Source organism: Chanos chanos, chromosome 11, assembly GCF_902362185.1.
Source record: "Chanos chanos chromosome 11, fChaCha1.1, whole genome shotgun sequence".
Taxonomy (NCBI): domain Eukaryota; kingdom Metazoa; phylum Chordata; class Actinopteri; order Gonorynchiformes; family Chanidae; genus Chanos; species Chanos chanos.
The window spans coordinates 19,160,648-19,186,261 of NC_044505.1; the positions used below are offsets into that span (position 1 = coordinate 19,160,648).

At 43.0% G+C, this 25,614-nt stretch overlaps 2 protein-coding genes across 2 annotated transcripts; both read right to left on the bottom strand.

The window, feature by feature from the left end:
• Positions 1 to 384: 384 nt before the first annotated feature.
• tcirg1a (T cell immune regulator 1, ATPase H+ transporting V0 subunit a3a) lies at positions 385 to 12,837 on the bottom strand. Its single transcript, XM_030787812.1, has 20 exons — positions 12,721 to 12,837; positions 12,470 to 12,548; positions 11,977 to 12,125; positions 10,731 to 10,826; positions 10,446 to 10,507; positions 10,117 to 10,243; positions 9,917 to 9,999; positions 9,494 to 9,587; positions 8,283 to 8,495; positions 7,602 to 7,752; positions 7,055 to 7,194; positions 6,195 to 6,352; positions 5,214 to 5,304; positions 4,508 to 4,626; positions 3,760 to 3,973; positions 3,338 to 3,454; positions 2,774 to 2,866; positions 2,439 to 2,559; positions 1,075 to 1,246; positions 385 to 469 (listed from the first exon to the last, which is right to left on the bottom strand). Exons 1-20 carry the CDS (start codon positions 12,835 to 12,837, stop codon positions 385 to 387), a joined length of 2,481 nt encoding a protein of 826 aa, XP_030643672.1.
• A 3,600-nt stretch (positions 12,838 to 16,437) lies between these two features.
• Positions 16,438 to 24,913, bottom strand: LOC115824037 (pre-mRNA-processing factor 19). The gene is made up of 15 exons (XM_030788114.1): positions 24,765 to 24,913; positions 23,981 to 24,130; positions 23,709 to 23,785; positions 23,325 to 23,466; positions 23,050 to 23,120; positions 22,818 to 22,880; positions 22,667 to 22,708; positions 22,466 to 22,540; positions 22,149 to 22,224; positions 21,937 to 22,046; positions 21,318 to 21,473; positions 21,121 to 21,190; positions 19,797 to 19,970; positions 17,635 to 17,823; positions 16,438 to 17,268 (listed from the first exon to the last, which is right to left on the bottom strand). Exons 1-15 carry the CDS (start codon positions 24,781 to 24,783, stop codon positions 17,171 to 17,173), a joined length of 1,512 nt encoding a protein of 503 aa, XP_030643974.1. The 5' UTR covers positions 24,784 to 24,913; the 3' UTR covers positions 16,438 to 17,170.
• Between the last annotated feature and the right edge of the window lie 701 nt (positions 24,914 to 25,614).

A 25,614-nucleotide genomic window follows, 5' to 3' on the forward strand; every position in this document is an offset into this window, starting at 1 on the left:
AAAAAAATCTCTTTAATGGCAGTTGTTAGTATTGTGTGTGCTGTAGAAACAGTTTCCACACCACGGTTAACTGGGAAATGTCTTTTAACTATCTCCCCATTCATTGGCTGACCACAGAGGCACTCTCACTTCCAGTCTGAAACCATGACCTGAGGAAAAATAAAAACTCTTCAAATGCAAACCCCCCACCCCACCCCCCCCAAATTCCCAAATTAAAAAAAAAATTGGTTATGTACAACATTTATCCTTTCAGTATATCCAGGACGTGCCAGGTAAAAGAAAACTCAACTCCAAAATGAAGTTATAACAGAGCATAGATACAGTGCGGTAGTTTTGGGCTATGGGTGAGTTGTATTAATTTTTTTTTTTTTTTAAAAGGACAGTTCAGACAGGTTGCACGATGCTGTCAAAAGAGAAGGGGCTGAATTTGTAGCCTGTCCCACTGTAAAACTTATTCTGAAACTCCACCCTGGAGAGAGAGAGAGAGAGAGAGGGGGAAAAAAAGGGTAAGAACCTATATTACAGAATCACAATTAAGGGAAAAAAAAAATCAATCTGTTTTTGTCAATAGCTATCAATAGTATTAGAGTGCTTCAGTAGTCAAATGCTCTATTTGAAATGTGTGATACACATCAAGTGGTTTGTTGGAACCATCTATCAAATGCCTATTTGACCAAAGAACCCAAAATATCATGTCTAAGCAGGAAGGAAGGAAACACTAAATCAATTCTAAGCACCCATTTTCACAAACAACAATGAAAACTGCTTCATTTCACCTCATGAAACACAACATGGACCTAACTGTGAAAGGCAGAGATGTGACAATTTGGTATCTGATCAGGAAAAAAAAGGCCATAAAACAGTACCAAATGAAATAACAAACGAATGAATGAATGAATAACTGAATGCCCTTATTTCATCAATGAGTGTGCTGATGTAGTCTAATCCACCCTGATAATAAAACAAAACAAAAAAAAAAAAACCCACACATTGTCCACACAACCCAAATGGCTATACTGTGTCTGTGTGCGAGAGTCTGTGTGTGTGTGTCTGTGTGTGTGTGTGTGTCCTAACCAGTGCAGACGCAGGGCGTGTAGGAACGCCGACAGCCCTTCCATGACGAGCAGGATGGAGACGGTGAGCGTGGCGAACACGGAGAACACAGCGGCCAGGACTACAGATCCCAGGTAGTCTTGCCATGAGAGAGAGATTCTCATCACCATCACCCAGAGCACCTCAGACAGCTCTGTAACAAACGCACACAGTTAAATATACTCACACCGTATGAAAAACACACGATTACATATACGCACACAATGAGAAACACACGCAGTTACATATACACACACTGTATGAAAAACACATGATTACATATACACACACAATGAGAAACACACACAGTTACATATACACACACTGTATGAAAAAGACACAATTACGTATACACACACAATGAGAAACACGCACAGTTACATATACACACACTGTATGAAAAAGACACAATTACGTATACACACACTGTATGAAAAACCACACGATTACATGTACACACACCATGAGAAACACATACAGTTACGTATACACACACTGTATGAAAAACACACGATGTACACACACTAGGAGAAACAAACAGTTACATGTACACACATGTTTTCCTCAGTTCTTAGTGTCATTAGGATCTTTTCTTATGAGGGTTCAACGTTCTCTGTAACCACAAACATTTTGATGCGATCGCTGGTTTGCGAATTCTGCCTATTTTGTTCTGCGTATTCTTCTCACTGGTCGTTCCCGAAAACGGCGAAATAGATTGTTTATGCTACTTTATATCGCTGTCACGACAGTCAAACGCGTTTTATGTGATACTTGTGTTTGGAATGTTCTCTGAAGGTGTAATACTGACAGTCAACTGAGCGTGCCCTGAAGCCTGCTCCTGATTGGTCAGGCAGAGAGCGCACAACCAGTCAGGCACATGGGGCTCCGGCAGCAGGGCACTTCTCATTTCACTGTTGAGTGATTACGCTCAAAAAGAAAGAAAGAAAAAAAAAAAATCAATTAAGAAGCCAACTTGCGGCCTTTGAGATGACAAAAGTTCACGTTGTGGTTTGAAGGTGAAAAGCTTAATGGTTTAGCTCAGGCTCATTCATTGTGGTGGTTAGAGAGCGATCCGCTCCGAGCCGCGGGCCACGCTGGAGAGACCCAGGCCATAAGTAAGAGCATCTCTGTATGAATAATACTTCTGTGCTCATGAGTCATGATGAGAATCTGTTACCAGGGTCTGTGTGTGTGTGTGTGTGTGTGTTTCTTTTGTGTGTGAGCCAGGCTGAAAGCCTGATATAAACGTGTGTGAGTTTCTTATGTAAGAGTGCAAGGCTGAGGGTGTTTAATTAGAGTCTGCCTGTGTGTGTGTGTCTGTGAGTGTGTGTGTGTGTGTGTCTTACGTGCATGTGCAAGGCTGAGAGCCCACAGTCGTAGGTAAGAGGCCGTGTTGGAGATGCAGCCTAGACAGTACTCTATCGTGTGAATGGCCTGATGCATGAACACCTCCGCGCCATCAAACTCCTACACACACACACACACACACCGTCAGAGAGAGAGAGAGTGACTGATGAAAACACAATACAACCATACATATAGATCACCACTGCTCTGTCTCTGTCCTCACACTTTTCATGCTCAGTCTCTGGACCGTATGTTTTTCTCTTTCAGTCTCTGCTGGCCCTTCTACCCCAGATATTCTGCTCCTCCTCCTCCTCTCTAAAGATTTATATCTCACCGTCTCCTCCTCTACGGATCCCCTTCCCTCCAGGTCTCCCTGTAAGGCGTTGATGGAGCTGGTGTCAGTCAATAGAGGGCGCTGCACCTCCTGCTCCGCAGGCGCGCACACACACACACACACACATACACACACACATACATACACACAAACACACACACACACACATACATACATACACTCATACACACACACACACACACACACACACACACACACACATAGACACACACACACACACACACACACACACATACACATACACACACACACATACACAGACACAGACACACACACAGACACACACACACACACACACACACACATACACATACAAATACACATACGCAGACACACACACAGACAGAGAGACAGTTCAGTTGGGTAGACTCATTTCCTCACACAAAGCTTAGCTGCGTCTGAAAAGGAAGTGTCAGCCAGGTAGAAACCACAATTGTTTACACATCTCTTCACACACACACACACACACACACACACACACACACACACACACACAGGCAGAGCACTTTCTCTGACTCTGACTCTCGCTCTGAGAAGTCGTACCGTGGTTGTAGTTCTGTTCCGTCGCCTGTGTCTGAGGTAGAGACGCAGTGGTTTCCCCAATAAGAGCACGGGAACAGAGCTCACCGCCAAAAACACCAGTACCCTCTGTACAATCATCTACTCACACACACACACACACACATACACACACACACACACACACACACACACACGAGAGAGAGACAAAGGAACGGAGGTTATTACTATCAAACATGCAATTCGGTTTTAATAGTACATTGTAAATCCAAATAAGGAAGTTGGATTCCTAATTCAGCCTGCACAACAGTGAAGACTTTGTTGAACCTGTCGAGTTACGCGTGTATCTTCCCCATATGGGTAAGTCGATCCGCATCAGACATCGCCTGTCTCTCCTAAAAGCAGCGGCAGTGCAGCCCGCTGTGAAAATCAATTGCGTCTCTCACCTGCCCTGGGTACAGGGGTGGGTTGTCTGGGTTCTCTGAGAACAGGAACATGTCTATGAAGTGGATGAGGATGCTGGGGGCTCTGTCGGAATTGTGCGGTCCAAACGCGACCCATTTAAACAGCACCATGAAGACCAGGTAACCGAACAGACAGAGCATAAACATCAGCTCTGGTACCAGCACCAGAATCACACTGCTCACGTCTTTAGCCTGCCTACAGACAGAGAGACAGGCAGACAGACAGACAGGCAGGCAGACAGACAGAGAGAGAGACAGGTTTCATTTATGGGCAGTCTGTCAGCGATACTTCTGAATTCAACATTGGGTCAACATGCTTTGTCAACCTGACAGGGGATTTTTATGGTGCAGACAAGTTTGTCCTCTTCCCTCTGAACTGAGTGAGACAGAAACAATGCAGAGCCAGAGGGAGAAGAGCGGTGAGGGAAACAAAGAATGAGAGGGGGGGGGGGCAGAGAGAGAGAGAGAGGCAGAGAGAGAGAGAAAGGGGCAGAGAGAGAGAGAGAGAAAAGGGCAGAGAGAGAGAGACGGGGGGGGGGAGGGCGCAGAGAGAGAGAGTCTGAAAGATGGGAAAAGTAAAAACAAGAGAGACAAATAACATGAGAAGAATGTGGACGAGGACAAACATGAGATTCACTCTGGTGAAAGATCAGAGAGAGAGAGAGTGAGGGAGAGAGAGTGAGGGAGAGAGAGTGAGAGTGAGGGAGAGAGAGAGAGAGAGGAGCCTCACTTGTAGTTGAAGAAAGACAGACAGACGCCAAAGGTCATGTGAATGACCCCGATGATGATGGACATCTTCATCTTATAACTGTTGAGAAACGTCAGGCGATTACTGGCCAATCTCCAGATCTGTTGAAAAGACACAAATTGACTCATCACAACCACAAAGCAAAGAAAAAACATCCAAATGTCAAATCAACCTACACTGGAAATTACACTGACCCAGTTACAGGAAAACGCCATGTGTATGCAAATCACTCATTTTCAGTGTAAACATTAAGAGTATTTATGCTGGATATATGTAAGGAGAGAGTCTAATTAAATATAAAAAACATGAAATAAAATTTTATTCAAAATGTTAAAAAAAAAACACAACTTTTTAAAATTCTGTTGTCTTAGTGTGAATGGGGACAGTTCAAAATAACCACTGCAAAGCAATATTGTTTTTTTACTTTAACAATTTGTCAGTTTCATCCAGTTATTATGACTGTTTTTTTCAAATCAATTTTTTCAACTCAAATCAACGTAATCATATGACATATCGATTCAATACCCACATATCTGTCGGTTTTGCCAGGTCACCATTTCATATGCTAAAACATACGCCTTGTGGCAGCGTTTCACCCACTAATGATCGGGTTTATTAGCTAAGCAGACAGAGGATGAGTTGGGGGGGTGGGGGGGGTAACAGGAAATGAGAATGGGGGAGTGTGTACCGGGTCGATGCCGAAAGGGTAGGGGCCCTGGAACACTCCTGTCACGTTTGGGTCCAGAGTCAGGTACTGGTTATCTCTCAGAGTGTCATCACTGATCAGCACAGGCAGACGGACAGTGAGACCAAGTGACAGAGAGAGAGAGAGAGAGAGAGAGAGAGAGATCAGGAGCAGAGAACAGTGTCATGAATTTTAGGTGTGTGTGTGTGTGATGCCACGTCCCAGTGACTTGAGATTGACGGATGTCTGCGTCGAAACTTGCAAACTGGTCGTCGACAGGTGTGCTTCAGCTTTAACTCTGTAAGCTTTCAAACTGTGCTCCGTGTTAAAAGTGTGTGTCTGTAGACTTACATTAACATATGACACCTTTTCTTTTTAAAGCCTACTGCACACAGGAATGACTGTTTTTCCAGCCTGCCTACCTAAAGCCCACAATGTGTATATATATCTACACTGTTATGTGACATACATTTTATACTTCATTTTACATAAATTCAGCCAATCAGTTAATCTATCAGTGAACTGGCCTTGTGCCATTTTATTCACTCTGATTATAGATGCTGTAGTGCAGACATGAGCAACATTCTGCTCTGTGCGTCTCAATAGCTTTCTCAGACGCTGTAAAGGGTTAACCGTTTGTGTGTGCTCGTGGATTTTCCAAAAAAACGAAAATGGGAACATTGTGTGCCCCTGAACTGCTGGCTCATATTACGGTTGATTAAGTTCTTCTGTGTGTATGTGTGTGTGTGTGTGTGTGTGTGTACGTGTGTGTACATTTCTCCCTGTGTGGGAAAGAGAGAAAAAGTGTGTGTGTGTGTTTGTATCAGTATGTGTGTACATCTCTCCCTGTGTGGGAAAGAGAGAAAAAGTGTGTGTGTGTGTGTGTGTGTGAGAGAGAGAGAGAGTGGGAATATGGATCTGTGTGTGTGTGTGTGTGTGTGTGTGTGTGTGTGCGCGCGTGTGCGTGTGTGTGTGTAAACATACCTCCAGTTGTAGTGTAGACTCATGGGAGTGAGGTGCCAGCCAGAGGGGAAAGGGCTGAGGCCTTTACTGAAACACTCATTATACACAGCACCAGTGTAGACAGAGAACAAGCCCATCAACAGGATTACATACCTCCCCCCAAACAGCATCCTCCACATCTCAGCACACACACACACAGAGAGAGAGAGAGAGAGAACAGCATTACCCTTCACAGACAATCACGTACTGATGATTCTGACAGAGAAAAACAAAAAGAAATTTGAAATGTGGGATGGAAGACAAGACAGTAGGGGGAGAGAAAGACGCTGGAGAGAACGAGAGGAAAGAGAGAGAAATAGAGAGAGAGAAAGAGAGAGAGAGAAATAGAGAGAGAGAGGGAGAACGAGAGAGAGAAAGAGAGAGAAATAGAGAGAGAGAGAGAGCGAGAGAAATAGAGAGAGAGAGAGAGAAATAGAGAGAGAGGGAGAACGAGAGAGAGACAGAGAGAGCGAGAGAAATAGAGAGAGAGAGGGAGAACGAGAGAGGAATAGAGAGAGAGGGAGAACAAGAGAGAGAGAGAGAGACATCCTGAGAGGTATGGGACTCGTGGAGACAGAGCACAGAGAGAGTGAGATCAGTAACATGAGGGGTTACATGTGTAAACAGTACAATGAGGACACTCTGTCTGTTTACACCTGTGCTGTGTGGACACGCTGAACTGACGGAGACTGATCATTCATCAGTCAGGGTTTATATATTCATAGGATGGCTTGAAATGTCACGCAAAGCAAAAGCAAAATCAAAAGCAAAAACAACGGGACATGAGGGACCGTTACTATTTGGTTCTTTAGTTCTTTAGTTCTTCTGCTGAAGACACTTACCTCATTAGTACTGTTTTTCTTTTTAGGGTCTTTCTCCTCCAGAATCATCCACAGTGCAGCCAGGCTCATGAGCAAACCATGTCCCACATCCCCAAACATCACCGCAAACAGGAACGGGAACGTGATGATGGTATACACAGCTAGAGAGGACACACACACACACACACACACACACACACACACACACACACACACCTTTTAAAAAAAAAACACACTGACGTCTAAATGACTCTCAGTTTGAACTCAGATACATTCAGGAAGGGGCTGCCTTGTGCTTCTCCATAGCGACATTAGTGTGAAAACAACTCCGCTGAAAAATAAAAAGATATTAGAGATGAACGTCTAATATTGATTCAGAGCTCCAACCCCCCCTTTAAGGGTCTGTGTGTTTGTATCACACACCATCTGTTTTTACATCTGTTATTTATATTCATTGAATGGCAGCTTGAGCCTGTCTCTTATCTGTATTTTACAGCTAGTTACTTGAGTGTACAAGCTTAGGGCATGAGTGTGTGCGTGCGTGTGTGTGTGTGTGTGTGTGTCTTACCCGGATTGACCTCTCTGTATTTGGCTACTCCATAAGCATCCACTATACTCTGGAAGGCTGAGGTAAAGGAGTTGGTGTTGAACAGGGTGGGTGGGGAGGTGGGGGCAGGCAGGCGATTATAAAAGGAATCAATCACACTGCCACTCTTCCTCTGAGAGAGAGAGAGAGAGAGAGAGAGAGAGAGGGAGAGGAAAATTACATGCCAAATATATTCAGGATCTTTGTGATCTTAGTGAAGTTGAGAACAGTCAAACCCCCACTCCTCTCTCTCTCTCTCTCTCTCTCTCTCTCTCTCACCAGAAATGCTTTCATTATCACCCCGTTCTCATCTCTGTCTTCTTTTCTTTAACGTAATTCCTGTTCTCTCCCTCTCTCTCCCTTCATTTCCTTTCATTTCTCACTCTCTCCCTCCCTCTCTCTGTCTGTCTGTCGCTCTCTGTACTTTTCGCCCGCTCCTCCCCTCTCTGTTTCTCTCTCTCTCTCTCTCTCCCTCCCTCGCTCTGTCTTGTCTCTCCTCCAGATATTTTCACTATCACCGCTTTCTCTCCCTCCCTTTGACTCTTTTGTAAATTCATTTCCTGTACCTCTCTCTCCTTTCATTTCTCTTCCCTTTTCTCTCTCTCTCTCTACCCATCTCCCTCTCTAGCCCCCCTTCTCTCTCTCTCCCTCTCTCTCTCTCACCGTGCCCTCGATGAGCGCGCTCTGAAGCAGCAGTAGTTTGCGTATGGGGCACCAGGCCTCTGCGATCAGGCACTTGTCCGTGACGGAGGGGCTGCACAGGTTCAGTATGGTGTGAATGGCTTTACACTTCTGCACACGCACACGCCACTGCGGCAACACGGCCACCGATCGCCCCAGCACCTGCTGCAGGTACTGCTCTGTCTGAGATAACACCTGCACACACACACACATGCCCGGACAAAGAGAGAGAGGAGAGGAGGGTCAGGGGAGAGAGAGAGATGGGGAGGGAGGGGGGGTGAGACAGAGAGGAGCAGAGAATGACAGAAGGAGAGGGGGGGTTTAAAAAAACGTTTTTAATTCATTGTGACGAACGATAAGAAATGAAAGGCGAGCGTTTCTACTATTTTTCCGCGCATTTGAACTCTGTTTCCAGCCGGTGATTGACAACACCGGTGTTTTCATGTGGCTGACACAGGAAGTCTAAATGTCAGTACACCTTGTCATAATGCCCCAACTTATTTAACTGTAATGAAGACAGACATCTGTCGTCATGGGTTTGGCGTTTTCTTTAAGAGACTTCTGAAAGTAGAAGCCTGTAAAATATCTTTTTTAAATAGGGGGGGGGGGGGGGGGGGGGGGAGACAGAAAGATAGATAGATAGATAGATAGATAGATAGATAGATAGATAGATAGATAGGGGCTTTAGCTGTTCTTTAATCTGTTTAAACCTCAGCTCACTGCTTTTTCCCCTACGTACTAAATCCTCTAAATTTCACATTTAGCTTTGAAAAATCGGTATTCTCACATATCCAGTTAGTTTAAAGTTTACTGTAATCACATTTTTTTTTCAAACTCATTATTTAAACGTTTGAAAAGAAATGTAAAAAAAATATATATATACATATATATATATATATATACATATCTGAATATCTGTATTCTGACATTTCATCTGTATATCTGTATTCTGACATTTCAGGACATGAATAGTTGAACGCTGTTGTTTGTTGACTGCTTGTTGTTGAGACTTCACAACGGCATCTTTACAAAAAAACTCACAACTGTGTTCATCTCTTTCTCTCTCTCTCTCACACACACACACACACACACACACACACACACCTCTTTGAGCTCCCGGGCTAGGTGCAAATTTATTACTGTAGGCATGCATTATTTCCTCGTTCAATTTTCTCTCTCTCTCCCTCTCTTACCGTTTTTATATCTGTGATTCTGGTGTGCAGCCCCTGTAAAATCTCCTCCCTCTCGGCTGGGCTCTCCGGGTAAGCAAAGGTATGTGTGTGGAAACTGGAGAGGAGGCAGAGAAAGACAGAGGGAGAGAGATTTACAGACAGAGAGAGAGAATGAGAAAATACAGTCGGGAAACAAGGTTGGAGAAAGAGTGAAACAGTTACATGAAGAAATAGATATAATAATAATAGATATACAGGGTGTGAGACACTGAGAGGGAAAAGTGAGTCCTACCTATACATGAACAAAGAAACCCTATACTGAATGATTACTCAGACAATGTCTTATATTATATTATGTTATATTATATTATGTTATATTATTAACAGACATAAATACCCCAATGTTCATACTGTATAGTTTGATCAGCTGAAATATATACAAACCAATCACAAATCTTCTTGATCTTCTGTCCAATCTGGTCACCCCAGAAGGAGATGAGGAAAACTGTCCACTGAACCATCTCTCCCTGTGATTGGACAAAGAACAGATCAGATGATCACCAATAACCCATATTCATTAATATTTTAACAGACAGTCTCACGTTTCATTTTGGGGCTCCTCTCGTGTGCCCCCTCGTTCTTACTGTCTCTGGCTGTTCAAGCCTTTCCTCCATCTCTCTGAAGTCAACGATGATGTAACCGCGGCAGGCTCTCCATAGCAACCGTTCAAAGGCCGGAACCTTCCATGGATGCACAACACCGGCAACGAAACTGGGAGAATACATTGAGAGGTGAGGGAGAAATGTGAGAGACATAATTTCTCATTTACTGAGAACAGAAGGTTTACAACTACTGGTATCAATGTAATGTCTAAAACTCAAACATTGCAAGAATATTGTTACAATCCCTTTCCAAACTTGTATGAGGTTCGCAGCTGTGTATTACCGAGAGATGACATAAGCATTTTCCTCACCTTAATCGAATATCCTGCCGGTTGTCCAATAGGGCAGAAGTATCCAGTGTAGGGGGCGGAGCCTGCTACAATATGGTAGAGATGGTGATCAGTTTTTCTCTGCAATCACTTATTGGACAGTATACCAGAGCAATAATAAAAGTCAAGAGTATGGTTATTTCCTAATTTCACTCTGGAGAGACTTTCCAAAAGGCCTAGTCTCTGGGTATGTCTTAAAACTGACTGAAAACATGTGTTATGATATCAGGACCTAGTTCAATGCATGCTGGGAGATGTAGTCCTCACCTGAGTGGCGGTGAGGTAGTGGGTCTGGATCAGAACAGCTCTGTACTGACTGAGCTGGGTCAGCTGGCTCCGAAGACTGTCTCGGTTCCTCGACACCTAGAACCCAATAGAACAGTGCAATTAAGAACCAACACAGTGACTTACCTTTAGTTCCAAAGGCCAGAAATTCAGGCATACCAAACACCAGCGTTCTGTGAGTAGGTCGTACCACTAACTCCTTCCAGTAATTACAGCCTGACTGTTCACACCTGATTCAGATCATCTACCAAACATCGTTTCCATGCTTAAAATGAATAACGTGTGAATCTGTAGAGAATTGATTAATTTCAACTACAGACAGTAACGCTGAAAAGAATATGTTTAAAAATGGATTAATGGAACAATGAAAGCCTAGATTAAATCACTGGTATTTTAAAGACATATATCCCTGTTCCCGTAGACACAAAACCGCTCAGGTTTTGCTAACAAACAACCTTTATCAAAGGCCTTAACTAAATATCTGTTCAGAAAAATGTATGCCGTGTTTATTTTTTGAGTCCGTGTAAAACCGACACTGCTAAAACAGGAAAACAGCATTCAAACGTGCCAAAAAATAATTGGGGGGGGGGGCTCTACGTTGACATCTATGATCACATCTCCACTCTGTGTTGCATGTGAGTACCACACAGGTAGACTAGCCTTGGCAGTCAGTTATGATTCAAAGTGCTTGATTTCCCATGCGAGTGAGAATCTAGGTTAAACCACACTGTTATTGAGACCTGGTCTGTAGCACACAGTTACCACTGCCTGACTCGTGTGCACACACAGACATACTTTAGCTTCAGCGTGTCAGGGCTGTGGTAAACGCATAAACCTCAGCTCACTGCTTTTCCCCCTAAGTACTAATTCCTCTAAATTTCACATTTAGCTATGAAAAATCGGTATTCTCACATATCCAGTTAGTTTAAAGTTTACTGTAATCACATTTTTTTTTCACACTCATTATTTAAATGTTTGAAAAGAAATGTAAAAAAAAAAATATATATATATATATATATATATATACATATCTGTATATCTGTATTCTGACATTTCATCTGTATATCTGTATTCTGACATTTCAGGACATGAATAGTTGGACGCTGTTGTTTCTTGACTGCTTGTTGTTGAGACTTCACAACGGCATCTTTACAAAAAACTTCACAACTGTGTTCATCTCTTTCTCTCTCTCTCTCTCACACACACACACACACACACACACACACACCTCTTTGAGCTCCCGGGCTAGTCTCTCGCTCTCCTCCTCGATAGCGAGCAGTTCTCTGGGTTGTGGAGCCGACGGTACCGGACTCGGCATCGGTAACGGGCCCGTCAGCGGAGGAGAGAGGGAGCGCTGGATCTCCTGCTCCAGGAAGTCTGAGGAAAGACGGATTAAAAAAAAAAAAAAAAAGAGAGAGAGAGACAGAAATGCAGGAGGTGAACAGATCTAAAGCCATCACTTAAAACCTTAAGAGGTCTGCGGGATTTCCAGCTCCATACCAGAGACACTGTTCCTGCAAGTAACAGAACTTTAACTCTGGCATCTTTTAACAATTAACAAAACATCGGGTCATTTTGTTTATTCATATGCCGGCTGGTGGAAATTTATGTTGATGCAGTTCCTCTTTTGTAGCCCACAGTCCATGCCATTTGTCCTAAACAACACACGATACGTTGTGTTCAGAATCAGAGACTCGGACGAACGTTTCTGCAAAACTTACTGAAGGTTTTCTCCATCTCTTCACATCGCCGCACTTCTCCTACAAACTTCCTCTGGAAGGCGTTGACATTTGGATTCAACTGAGAGGGGAAAAAAAAAAAACAACAAAAAAACAAAATGAGGGTAAGAATGGGAGAGATAGTGTAGGAACCAGGAAGGCAGAGATCGGAATTCGTTATCATCGCCCGCCAAGGTTAATCTCATCAGGATCTGATCATCGCAAAGGCAAACAAACAAACAAACAAATCTCACATCTCGAAACTCCACCAATCCCAGTTCTCCCAGCTCGCAGACGCAGTTGTAGGCTGAACCCGACTGCAGGAAAAGCTGGACCAGACACATCTCCTCGCTCCGAAAGAGAGCTCCCATTGTCCCCTGGGACATAAGGAACAAAATTATGAGCTCAAAAAGAGAGAGAGAGAGAGAGAGAGAGAAAGAGAGGCAAGAGAGAAAGAAAGAAAGAAAGAAAGAAAGAAAGAAAGAAAGAAAGCTTACCTGTGAGTCAAGTATTTTTTTTTTTTTTTTTTAATTTAAATTAAACAAAATAAGCTCTAAACACAGTGGTTGTCTTAGATGGATACAGAGAAAAAAGACCGAGCAGTGACTCACTGCTAAGCAGACTGCTCCACACCGAACTGTTAAACTACAGTATTACCGATTCAATACTCCGACAGTCGATAAGCGGGTTTTCTAATTAGTCGTAACCATCTACCAACGGTTAATGCAAAATACAGCGTTAGTGAACAATGCCATGCACGCGTCATTCAACATTGCTCCTTCACAGAATGGACAGCTTTGAACTTGAGGAGGAAATAGATGGGAGACCACGCCTCATGTGACACAGTTTAGCGTCTAATATAATTTGTTTTCTTATAGAGGGAAACACACGCGTACAAACACAACTGCACACATACGCACACCATGTGACGGAGAGGGCGAGAGACAGACGCGTAATTAGAGTCACCTGAAGTACTCTTGGGCCAACAGACTAATGCTTCGCCTCACCGACGTAGTTGAAAACCATTTATCTTCATGTTTTAGCGTACGGTAACACTAAACAAAGAGTTTTCAAACTTCAAATCAGTGAGACAAACACCTGCGAAACCTTGAGACTTATTTGGTTTTACATATATATACCAAATAATTGTTCCAATATTACCGAACATGCACTAGAAATGTTTCCTTGGCTACCAGAACTGAATTGGGATTTTTTTTTTTTCAGTAATAATGTACTGAACGTGGTTGGTGGTTAAAAGCCTATTTTATCAGTTAATGACAATTTACTAGCCAACCATGTGGTGGCAGAGGCCATGTTTACCGGCAGACCACATCATATTACACTGTTATTACAACAGACGGTTTCCAGCTCACAGGTACCAAAAACGAACAAGCTGTAGACTCGCTAACGTCAAAGCCTTTTAAATTGTTAGATTATTAAACTTATGTTTCTGTGTTACACAGCTGGCAGCTAGCTAGCTTGCTACCAAAATGCGTTGGTGCCAGGGCACGACATGAATCAAAACTATTGTTCTTTCCACTTTCCGGTAAAATTAAAGAGTCACGGTACACATTCACATAAATTAAAAATAGCGCAGAACTATCTCCGTAAGGTTATGTCGGCATTCCAGACAAATCTTTTGGGACTAATCTAAGCTAGCTAAGAACGAGCTAGCTTCGGTGGGCACCAGTTTCGCTACCACTGCCGTAGCAGCCCTTTTCATGGCTCGCGACATCATGTTTACAACTACCTACATGAAATTATCAGGAACAAGAGCATCCTCGCCTTGTCTGTGTCGCAGTGCCATAGTCCACGGTTGGTCGTCATACATTATTTTCACTTTCCGACGTTAAACAAATTAGTTCCTTAAATGTAAATAACATCCAAATAACTTAACACCTTCGAGAGAAATGTTTAGCCTTACCGGGTATTACTTGGTCCTCAAAGTTTCCTTATTTATCGCAGTGGTAAAATTTCACAGGTAAACGATTCACTCCTTCGCCCTACTGGACATCGCGAGTACATGGATTCAAACAAACGGGTCTGACGCGTTGTAAACACAGTAAGTCCACAGCAAACGAAGTTGAACCGGTTCGCTAACTCTCTAACAACAACGCATGCCGTCTGTCGGCATCTGGCAGTGTATTAACCAGGGGTATTCACCTGCCAACTGAATTGGACCAGATTTCAAAACAATGCCTTGTTCATCATGGGCCAGAAGTTTTGGACTGTCTGTTTACGTTTCGACTTTGTGTGGCTAGGAAGATGCCCTCAATGCAGTAAAGCGGAGTGATATATATGGTAAAGCGTCCCAATGCTGCTATAATGTATATACATCTACCCTCGAGGAATGCCTCTTGTCCAATCAAATTACTCGACCGGAACTACCTGTCGTATGATTTGAATTTGACTACTGTCATCTTTGGACAACTTGGTTTCGCTTTTGGGACGGAGTTGGCCCACGGACCGCCAGTTGAATAGGCCCGTTCTAAACCCATGTGATGTTTCGCAGGTGGCGCAGACAGGACCTGACTTGCCCCAGATACGCATAGCGCAATGAGATACCGTGCAGTACGTTTTTATAACACAGTAACAACTACGGCTATATATGTCCTACTTCCATTAATAATGCATATATGAAAAGATAATTCTATATAGTAATTAAGGCAGCGGTTCATCTGCAGAACATCGGCTTTATGGTTTGCATCTGTGGCGTCGTTAGACCTGGGCGTCCGGGGCTACAGCCCCGAATGTTTTATGAATAGTCCCGGATCTCTCTCTCTTTTTTTTTACAACAATAAAAATAATAAAAAATAGCCCCGGATCAATTCATCTGTCATTCCGATCATACATTAACAGTCGAAAATAATATGATATCGTTAATCAGAAACGCATGTACGTTTTGGGTTCTCTGTTAGCGCTTTTCCACTTGGACGGTGCTGGTGCCCGTGCCGGTGCGGAGCCAGTACTGCCTTGGTGCCTTTTGAGAACCGGCCCGCATTTCCACAGGTTTGGGAACCGAACGCTGCGTAGCGAAAGTCTGGGTAAATTCCGTGTGGAAAAAATAATGTCGGACAGAACGCATCTGCTTGCTTTTTACTTTTATGCTAGGCTTCCACACAGCGAAACACCTCACGAATTTTGCCCAAAAACGTTTCGTTCTGGGGTGAAATTCATGAAAATAGTAAGCCTGTCACCTAGCTCAGAAGTTTAAAAGAGTGCTCAAATGATGGTCTGCAGTGGTCTATTTGCACCAGCCAGAGCCGAGAGAGTGAGTGTTTTTTCTACCATTCTGGGTCCGACTATGTTCGTGTAACATGCAATATAAGTCAATATCGTGCCAAACATTTACATTAATGTTTTACAAATGATTAAATTCAACAAAAGAGCAAACTTATACTGAACACTATCACTCTCTTAAAATGACTCTTAAAGTATAACTTTGAATATTAAAGTGCAAATTAACACCAGACTACTCTTGCAAGTTAACTACTTTTTAAAATTAAAAACTGTAGAAGGGTAAAAACATGCCAGGCAGACACTGGTATAATGTAAGTGACACAGCTACAACTAATAAAACTGATAATGGGTGTGTTAGATTTACAGTAGGTATGCGACTGGTCAAGCATTGACAATAGTCAATAGTATTGGCAGCGCCAAGGCGGTGAGTGGCCCCCAAATCAAATTCTGCTTAGGGCCCCATAAATGCTTGGGCCGGCCCTGGGGCTAAGCCCCCAATGTTTCAAGATCCTAACAACGCCTCTGGTTTGCATTTAAAAATCTTAGAAAAACTCGAGGGGAAAAGGGTGGTATTTGAAGATTTTATTATGATAGAGTAATTACATACATTTCTTTAGCTACAAACACTCCTCAGGAGAAAGGGGTCAAAAGAAAAAGGGGGGGGGGGGGGGGGGATCTGAAAAAAAAAAAGAAGAGGGCGCTATGATAGATCAAGAAGGACAGGCAGGAATAGCAAAATCTCAATGTAAAAATAGTTCCTACACATAAAAATCGTTATAATTCACCTCACCGAAACATCCTGACAATCATACAAGGTAAAGGTACACAGTAAAACAACGTAAGCAACATGACAATCAACAAAAAAAGGATAAGAATAAAAACAAGGATAAAAATAACCAATACAAAGTCAAATCGGTTTGCACTAATGACGTGTGTTAAAACGGTTCTGAATAAACCAAAAATTCTAAATGCTCATGCCAACGCGCATGCGCAGTTCACGCAGCTGTTTCTTCTGTTTGAGACAGAATACGGTTTGTTTCATCTAACGGGATGCAATATATAATTCGTTTAAGAGCTGTAATATGAAATGGTCAAATACACTATACTGATAAATTTTCACACCTGCACATTTGAAACGATGAAAATTAAAGGCAAACATTACAGCACGGGATCGAACTGTATCTATAAACTGTATGCGTTACAAATGAAGAAATGGATCTACGCAGAATACGGCGGTGTTTTTAAGTTAAACCTGTATAGTTTAAAAACTACGTAATGCGCTTTCTTCTCTGTCACTCACACTCTTCTGAATTCAGAGTGAAACCAAACGAATAAAAAGGAGAGATGTTACAGTCTTAGAAAGTTGAAATCACGACTGGAAAAGCCTTTAATTTCTACTCATTAGCATTAGCCAATGAGAGTCATCGGTTCCGAGCTGTCACTTTCAGGATTGGAGCTTTGTTATTACAGGCTATAAAACTTGAGGCTTCTGTCCATTCCCGTGGAGGAGAGGAACTGGGCGTGTTCACCAAAGGCCACGCCCGTTACCAGCCCAGTGTGTTCTGCGGAGAGGACAAGGGGGAAAAAAAATCTTAATGTCACTGAAGTCTACACATACATGTAACAAGAGACAATTATTTGTGGGAAAATGATAATGGTTTCTCATCAGTTAACATGTATTCTAATTTCACGTCTCCCTCATCTATGAAATTTGATGTCACGTCCAGTGCATGACAAATATAGCAACCTAGTTCATTGACACTGAAACTATGACATTTTGAATATCTTTAGAATTGAGGTAGCACATAATCTACTTACAATTAAAAATACAGTACATTTTAGATTATTCATACACACAGACACCTTTTCATTTGTTTTAGTGAGAGTTTTCGGTGGTGACACCAGTGTTAGCATCACATTTCCCTCACCTGTGAAGTTGAGCACCTCAGACCACTGTTTGCAGATGTATACTCTGATATCTGAGCCGCCCACAGCCAGGTACGTCCCGCTCTGGTCAAACACCAGGGACTTCACCTCGTAGTTGTTGTCCAGAGTGATGGTCTTAAAGTTCTTCAGCTTACGCAAATCCCACAGCTTCAGGGAGCTGTCCTGAGCCCCTACGACACGCAGAGAAACATGCACGTTAACACAAACATACACCCAGAGTACACCTCAGTGAGTATATACCGTAATCACCCTAATATGCCCTCTAACACAAACATACACCCAGAGTACACCTCAGTGAGTATATACCGTAATCACCCTAATATGCCCTCTAACACAAACATACACCCAGAGTACGCCTCAGTGAGTATATATCGTAATCACCCTAATATAGGGTGTTTGTAAAGTGTGTGTCAAGAAGGATGATGACTTGTCTACGGCAAACCAAATCTACCTTCAGGTACAAATAAAGTAACTTGAACCTGAATCTAATATGCACTTTAACACAAACGCTCCCATAGTACAGCTCAGTGAGTATGGACCATAATCCAGTCTTTAATTTGTAAATTAGAAGGTCCTGGAAAACAGTATGGGTGTTGTTCCGGTGGGTCAGGGGAGAGAAAACGCATCAAAAAAACCACAGTGCCTGGAGCACTTTGGACAACGCCTAGGTGCCAGCTGTTAAAACTAGACAAAACTGTCATCACAAACAAAGCATTATTTATTTACATTTATTACATGGCCTTGTTGAATACTCGATTCTGATTGGTCGATTACGACAGACCGTTGCTATGGACGCTAACTGACTTTTTTTTGTGTGTGTAGGCGGACGCAGTAAGATCATTTTTAAATGAGTAAAAATCATATTAAATCAATATTTGGTGACAAATTATTGATTTCTTTAGTAAGCAGCCGTGTAATAAGCGGGATAATGTCCGCTTCGCGTCGGGGTCCTGCATTATTCTGTGTAGGGGTTTATTTCGCAATAATGACCAGCTCGCTGTAGCTGATCCTTTACTTGATAATCAGAGCATTCACAATAATCACTCCAAATCAGCAGGGGGAGAGTGTCCCCTCCCTGTCCTGTCGTTTCTCTTCTGCCTGTGGATTGCTTCCATGGGGGAAAATGGAATTAGGCCTGAAAGTTCTGTTTACAACCACGGAAAGCAAGCAGGCTAAGAACCCGAACTAAGTGAAGTGCTCTGTCTGTCTGTCTGTCTGTCTGTCTGTCTATCGATGTCCTCCGCTTCTTTTCAGTACTATCACAGCGCAGCACATACAACAAAAAGCACTATGAACAAACAAGCGATTTACGAGTAACTTCAATGGGAAATAAAAGAATAACAGAACAGATAGCATTAAAATATCACACAAAATGTATTTAAAGATTTTGATAGTGACAAAAGGAGGCACCAGATCCAATCAAATAGGTGCCAGTCCCAATCTGGGTGAGCCCGGATCTCGTTCCGGCAGAATCCGGAAGAAAATTAAGCCCTGCAATAATCACCCTAACCTAACATGCACTTTAACACAAACACACCCAGAGTACACCTCAGCGAGTGTATACCATAATGTACCCTAATGTGCACTTTAACACAAAAATACGCCAAGTACACGTCAGTAAGTATATAACATAATCACCTCAATATGCACTTAAACACAAACACACCCAGAGTACACGTCAGTAAGTATATACCGTAATCACCCTAATAAGCACATTAACCACAAACACACCCAGAGTAGCCTACATCTCAGTAAGTACATACCGTAATCACTCTAATAAGCACATTAACACAAACAAACACTGAGTACACCTCAGTAAGCATATACGATAATCACCCTAACATGCACTTTAACACAAACATGCACAGAGTACAGCTCAAAGTACATACCGTAATCACCCTAATATGTGGGCAATTCAAATGAAGATTTTTTGGAGAAAATTTATTTTCATTGGAAACAGCTTCATTATTAGTAAGTTACTATGAATAAAATACGGCAAAAAAATCCTAATCCAAGCTTGCAAATAAGCCTGCAAATAATATCAATTCTTTCAAAATGATATGACAGATGACATAGCTTGTCAATCTCCAAAGTGTTCGCCATACTCCTGCTCTCACTCTCTCTCTCACACACAAACACACACCTGTAGCCAGATAGTATCCGTTCTCAGAGAAGGCAATAGCGGTGACAGGGCCTGAGTGGCCAGGGAAGTTGGCCACATTAGTGCGCTCTTTCAAGTCCCAGATCTTAATCTGGGAGTCAGCCGTTCCCGTCCCGAAAATCAGACCGTCAGGGTGGAACTGGGCACAAGTCAGGGCTGGAGAAAGAACAGAGAGAGAGAGAGAGAGAGAGAGAGAGAGAGAAGAGAATGATCAGGGTGACAGGTAAACAAACTGGAACATCATTTTTCTATGGCTGCATGTTTAAAATGAATAGTTCAGTCTGTCAGCAGGTATGTGTCGGACAGACAGACTCGGACACAGTGACAGAGTAAAGACTGCTTTTGGTTGGGTTTGCATGTCAGAATGGATCCTTGACACTGTTTGTTCACCTCTCATTTACATTTAACGCAAAGTTCATTCCCATCAACACTGCATGATCATATAACAAACACACTGTGAATCAAATGCAGGGGGGCTTAGGACTAAGCCCTGAGTTACGCCACGTGACCGTTTTACTGCCGCTGATACGGAGTCGCCAATTAAAAACTGTTGACAGACAGAATCGAGCCAATTAAAGGCACCTCACAGTTAGCCCCGCCCAGTGTCTAACATAATCAGAATGAACAGAGTTGTGGATGGATAGCGTCACACAAAACATAAAGAAAGAGGACTGAACGTTCTTCTGTATCGGCTGTCGAACCATTCATTACGCTATAGAGAGCACACTGAGTGCTGTGCATTGTGCCCAGAATCCAGACATCCAGGCATTTCACAAAAAGACCACTGGAACTCATCAGGATTTTTTTTTTGGAGACAGCTTCTTCCAAAGCCTTGGATAACAAAGGGAGCTTTGAAACAAGCTTATAATTATTCAAAGTCAAGTGATGTGCACTGTCTTATGTCTGAAGAGTCTTAACGATAGCACTTTAAAAATACAGAGAAACTACACTGGTTACTAGGGAGCGGATAATGAAAGATTGAACTGGCGGGCGACCACATTCTCGTCAGAGACTCGTTTAAAATAATGCGAGGGGAAAAAAAAAAAAAAAAAGATGAGAATTCCATTTGTGAAATGATTTCAGCATGGTCCTCGCAAGACATCATTATTGTCCCAGACCAACACGCGTGTATAACAGGAGAAAGACACTGATATTTTATTGGAAGAGGCCTGAATTCGAGAAATAATCTGATCCATTATAATTAGAAAAAACAATAATGATAATAAAAAAAAAAATCTTCATACACATCAACATAGACGCTTACGCAGTGTTTAACACCTGGCTATGGGAATATATGAAGACTCACCACATCCGGCCGTTTCATCAGTGACTTTAGTGAGAACTCGTCCAGTCTGAATATCAGAGAAAGCCCAGTACTGACAAACACAGAAAACAGACAGAAATACATTAGTTTCCAAAATACTGCATCTCAGAGAGAAAGAGAGAAACAGAGGAGGAAGTTTTCTGTGTGTGTGTGTGTGTGTGTGTGTGTGTGTGTTTTACCTGGTCTTCAGAGGAGCTGAGCAGGTAGTCTCCGGTGGCGTGGAGAGACAGTCCGGTCACGCCGGCCTCGTGAGCACGCACGACCTGCACGCAGTTTCCGGCGGATACAGACCAGACCCGGATAGTGCTGTCCGGAGAGGCGGAGAACACCACCGACTGCACAGAGAAGAGAGACAACGAAAAAGAGAAAGAAAAGAGTTACACCAACACACACAAAAAAAAACAAATGTGTAAAGTGTTGCAATTTACATCAGAAGTACTGGCATTACCTTGAGAAACATAACACTGATAATGAGACACCTGTGTGTGGTGTCAGAGAGATGAGAATGCACTAGAGTTCAGGCTTGTGAGACTGTGCATTGTTTATCTGGAAGGTGAACGTATGTATGTATGTATGTATGTATGTATGTATGTGTGTGTGTGTGTGTGTGTGTCTCACCTGTGAGGGGTGGTATATGACAGAGGTGACTTTCTTGGTGTGTCCTTTGAGTGTGTGTATGTGTGTGTGTGTATGTGTATATCTCTCACCTGTGAGGGGTGGTATATGACAGAGGTGACTTTCTTGGTATGTCCTTTGAGTGTGTGTGTGTGTGTGTGTGTGTGTGTGTGCGTCTCTCACCTGTGAGGGGTGGTATATGACAGAGGTGACTTTCTTGGTGTGTCCTTTGAGTGTGGCCACAATCTGCTCCTCATGTTTATCAAACACCACCACGTTCTTATCCGCACCACCTGAGTCAGACAGCACTCAGTCAGTACTCACATTAAAAAAAAAGACTCAAACAAACACAGAGCAGTCAACATCTACCGTGTGTGTGTGTGTGTCAAACTGACCGGTGAGGACTTTGTTGGTGTCGGAGGGACACAGGTCCAGACACAGGATGCCAGGGATGCTGGCACTGTGGAGGCCCTGTGAGAGAAGGAGAAAACAAAATGTCACACAAACTTGAGTCATTTCAGCACGGACAACACAGGTTCCGTTCTTAAACTGGAGAGAGTGACGGGTTCACCTGGAGTATCAGTTATATTCTGATCGATGGAATTCACAGATGTACGGCAGCACCAACACTCTCCGTCTCTCTCGGTCACTGACCCCATCGTTCTCTCTGACTCTCTCACAAACACACACACACACACACAAAAATACTCACAACATGAGATGACACTTGTCTGTACTTGCTGAGGTCCTCGGCTCGGACAAGCTCTTCTGGAACGGTCTTTCCCCTCTGTGGGCGAGCGACAGAGAGATAACAATTAGTCCCTTAAACGGAAGAAACAATACGCGATTTTGCCTGGAGTGAGAGTGACTCGGGTTAAGTTCGCAACCCGTAACACGCTCACAGAGCGCTCACCTTCTTTCTCTCCGTGGTAAGGACAGTGGCCTTGTCTTGAAGCTGCGCGTTGAACAAAGGAAAAAAAAGAGAGAGAGGTGAGTGTGAGGTCTGGATCTTGCGCACGTGCGGATTTCAAAAAGCTACGTTTCCCGGTCTGTGGGATTCTCACCTTTTGGATGATCTCCGGCGTCATTCCCACCTGCTCGTTCACATCCATCGGCTCTCCTCCAGCCTGCGAAGAGAAAAAAAACAAAACAAAAAAACAGATCAGAAATGGGGAACAAGAGGTACAAGACACGCAACGGGTCGTAAAGATTTTGCGGCTACAAGAGTGATGCGTTTCAAGTCTGTGAAACAAAAAGTAGACGACTGAGTGACGTGTCTTTGAACCAATTACTGACCACAACCGACGGCTGGGCCGGAGCTGCCTGGGGTACAACCAATCCGGCCTGAGGCTTTAGAGTAGCCAAAGCTAGAAAGAGAAAGAAAAACGAGAGAGAGAGAGAGGTTATCATGTTACACACTTAAAAAAATCTTCAATAGTCAGATGAAATTCAAAACTCCAAAAAAAAAGCAGTTTTTGGATGCGGAGGGAAACGCGTATTCCACAGCGCCGACACTCCAGCCTCTCCCGACCGCACTTGCCCGAACAGCCACCGCGTTCGCTGAGCCTTACCCTCTCTGGCGGCGGTGACCTCTTTGGTGAGACGAGCGATGACCCTGCACGCGGCGTCGTGCTGATAGAGGGCGTGAGAGAGCTCCTGCCGCGTGGTCTGCAACTGCTGCCTTAGGGTAAAGCTATGCAACATCACTGCATCCTGAGAGAGAAAGAGAGGATTGAGGGAGAGCAATTTCAAAGGAAAAATGAGACTCAAAGAAGAACAAACATATACAGGGGGATGTGTGATAGTGCAAGTTTCAGCACAGAAAGAAAAACACAATAAAGTTCAGAGAGACTTAACGCACAAAAAAAAAGAACAAGACTAAACAAAGAACAAACAGAAGAGAGGCTGAGTGCAGGAAACTCTGGGCTGTCTGAGAAGACAGTTCATTTGCTTACCCACTCATCCTGTAGTGCTTTGAGGATGGCTGGAATACTAGTGGCAGATGGAGCTTTGGGCCTGATGGGATGAGACACTATAACGGTAAAGAAAAAGCAATTAACCACCAATGTATGAACAGTTCTCTGATAATTCTGAAATGAGGCGATTACTACCTTTACAAATGACCAATACACTGTAACAGTGAGACTGTTTAAGTCTCAATATTCTCTTTAGGCCTGCAAACGGTGTTATTGGACTGATGTCATTCGTATCAAAGTCAAACACAAACCCTTGATGTCGATAAGTTGCTCCTCTGATAATGGCTGGCCATTGATAGGATCTGCTCCATTCTCCGCGATGTATTTTTCGATAAGACGACGCTCAAACACTTGGTTGGAGACTGGAGATACGCAGGGGTGCTCCGGCACCTCATTGGAAACTGCGCCAAAAACGAAGGAAGAACGTAATTTCACTTTCTATTTTTTTTTGCGCTCAGTTCAAATGGTTAGACTGTATTCCCTAGTGAACCCCTCCACGACAGATCACTCAGATCTAAACAACTAAATGTACCTTCAGTGTAAGACTAACTATATGAAACTGTATGTCATGCGTACAGCGATTCTGCAAGTTTGGAACTGTTAAGTTAAACCATGTGTATTAGTAACTATATTCTAACATAACTTCCTGTGAGACTTTAAACCATTAAACCGCACTGAGTAAAGGTAGAAAACGTGCATGTAGTTGTAGAAGATTTCATTTTAAATTATGACAACGCTCTTTGTTTAAGTGCAAGTTGTCCCAACAGACCCATAAATTGCTTGCCGACTAGCAAGCTAACTAGTCCGTTTTCTTACCTATCAAATTACGAATGCACTTTTGCTTGCTGCTTTTAAAATACACTCTGGATACGTGTTTTGGTGTATCATTCACCTTAACGCTGCAGGTAAAGTCGCCTTTTGCAATAAACGAGAAAACTATATAGGTCCTCTGCTAACTATGGTGCTAGGGTCTAGTAGCTAGCCCATCTCCAACAACTCATTCAGTCTGGCTAACTAGTTAGCTCGCTAACTTACTTGCACAAACCAAAGACATCTTCTGGCGTGATTTCACAGATTCTGAGACACAATGGCACGTTTGTCAGTTACAGACTCGGGTCCAACTTGAAACGTCTGCTCGAAGTAACCTTTGAAGATGTGATTACTTTATATTTTATGCATGCGTTCCTTTTCCGTATTTTGCCTCAGCACGTTGCAACGTACCGCCGGGCTCTCCGTGCGTTGCATGCTGGGATAGTTCGAGTCCTCCAAGCCCGCCTTCGTAGCACGTTGTTGCCTGTGTGATGCGTTGAGCCCCCTTCGCACCCATCCTCTAAAAGGCCCTTCAACGATTCAGGATCAAAGATAATACTTTCCAGACAAACACTTTGGTTTACAGTTCAGATTAACTGTCTTCTGCATTTTTCCAGTTTCACGTGGTGCATCATTCGTTTGTTGCCACTGGGTCATTTATATACATTATGACTGACTAGTAACTGCACAAAGATAAGCGGGGCATATAATTGACACATTTTCAAAAAAAATCAGCTCTGTAACAGAACCAGAATCCGACTTGAGCTGAGTATAGAGGGATGGACACATCGCTGAACAGATAGAGAGATAAAAGGACGGGAATGCTGAACAGGAACAGCGTTAAGTCCGTTATTAAAATCACTGTAAATACTTCGTTTATTTTGTGAAAGACCGTATGGGTGGCGACTGATACTCTTCTCTCAACGCCCCCCTGTGGTCATTTCTAGAATAGAACGTTTAGAAATAAAATCACAGAACTGTGGTAGAAAGGATATGAAACCGTAGCACTAATTTAGTGGAGTATCAAAAATTACGGGGTGGAACTGATTATACAACACATTCACCATCATTTAAA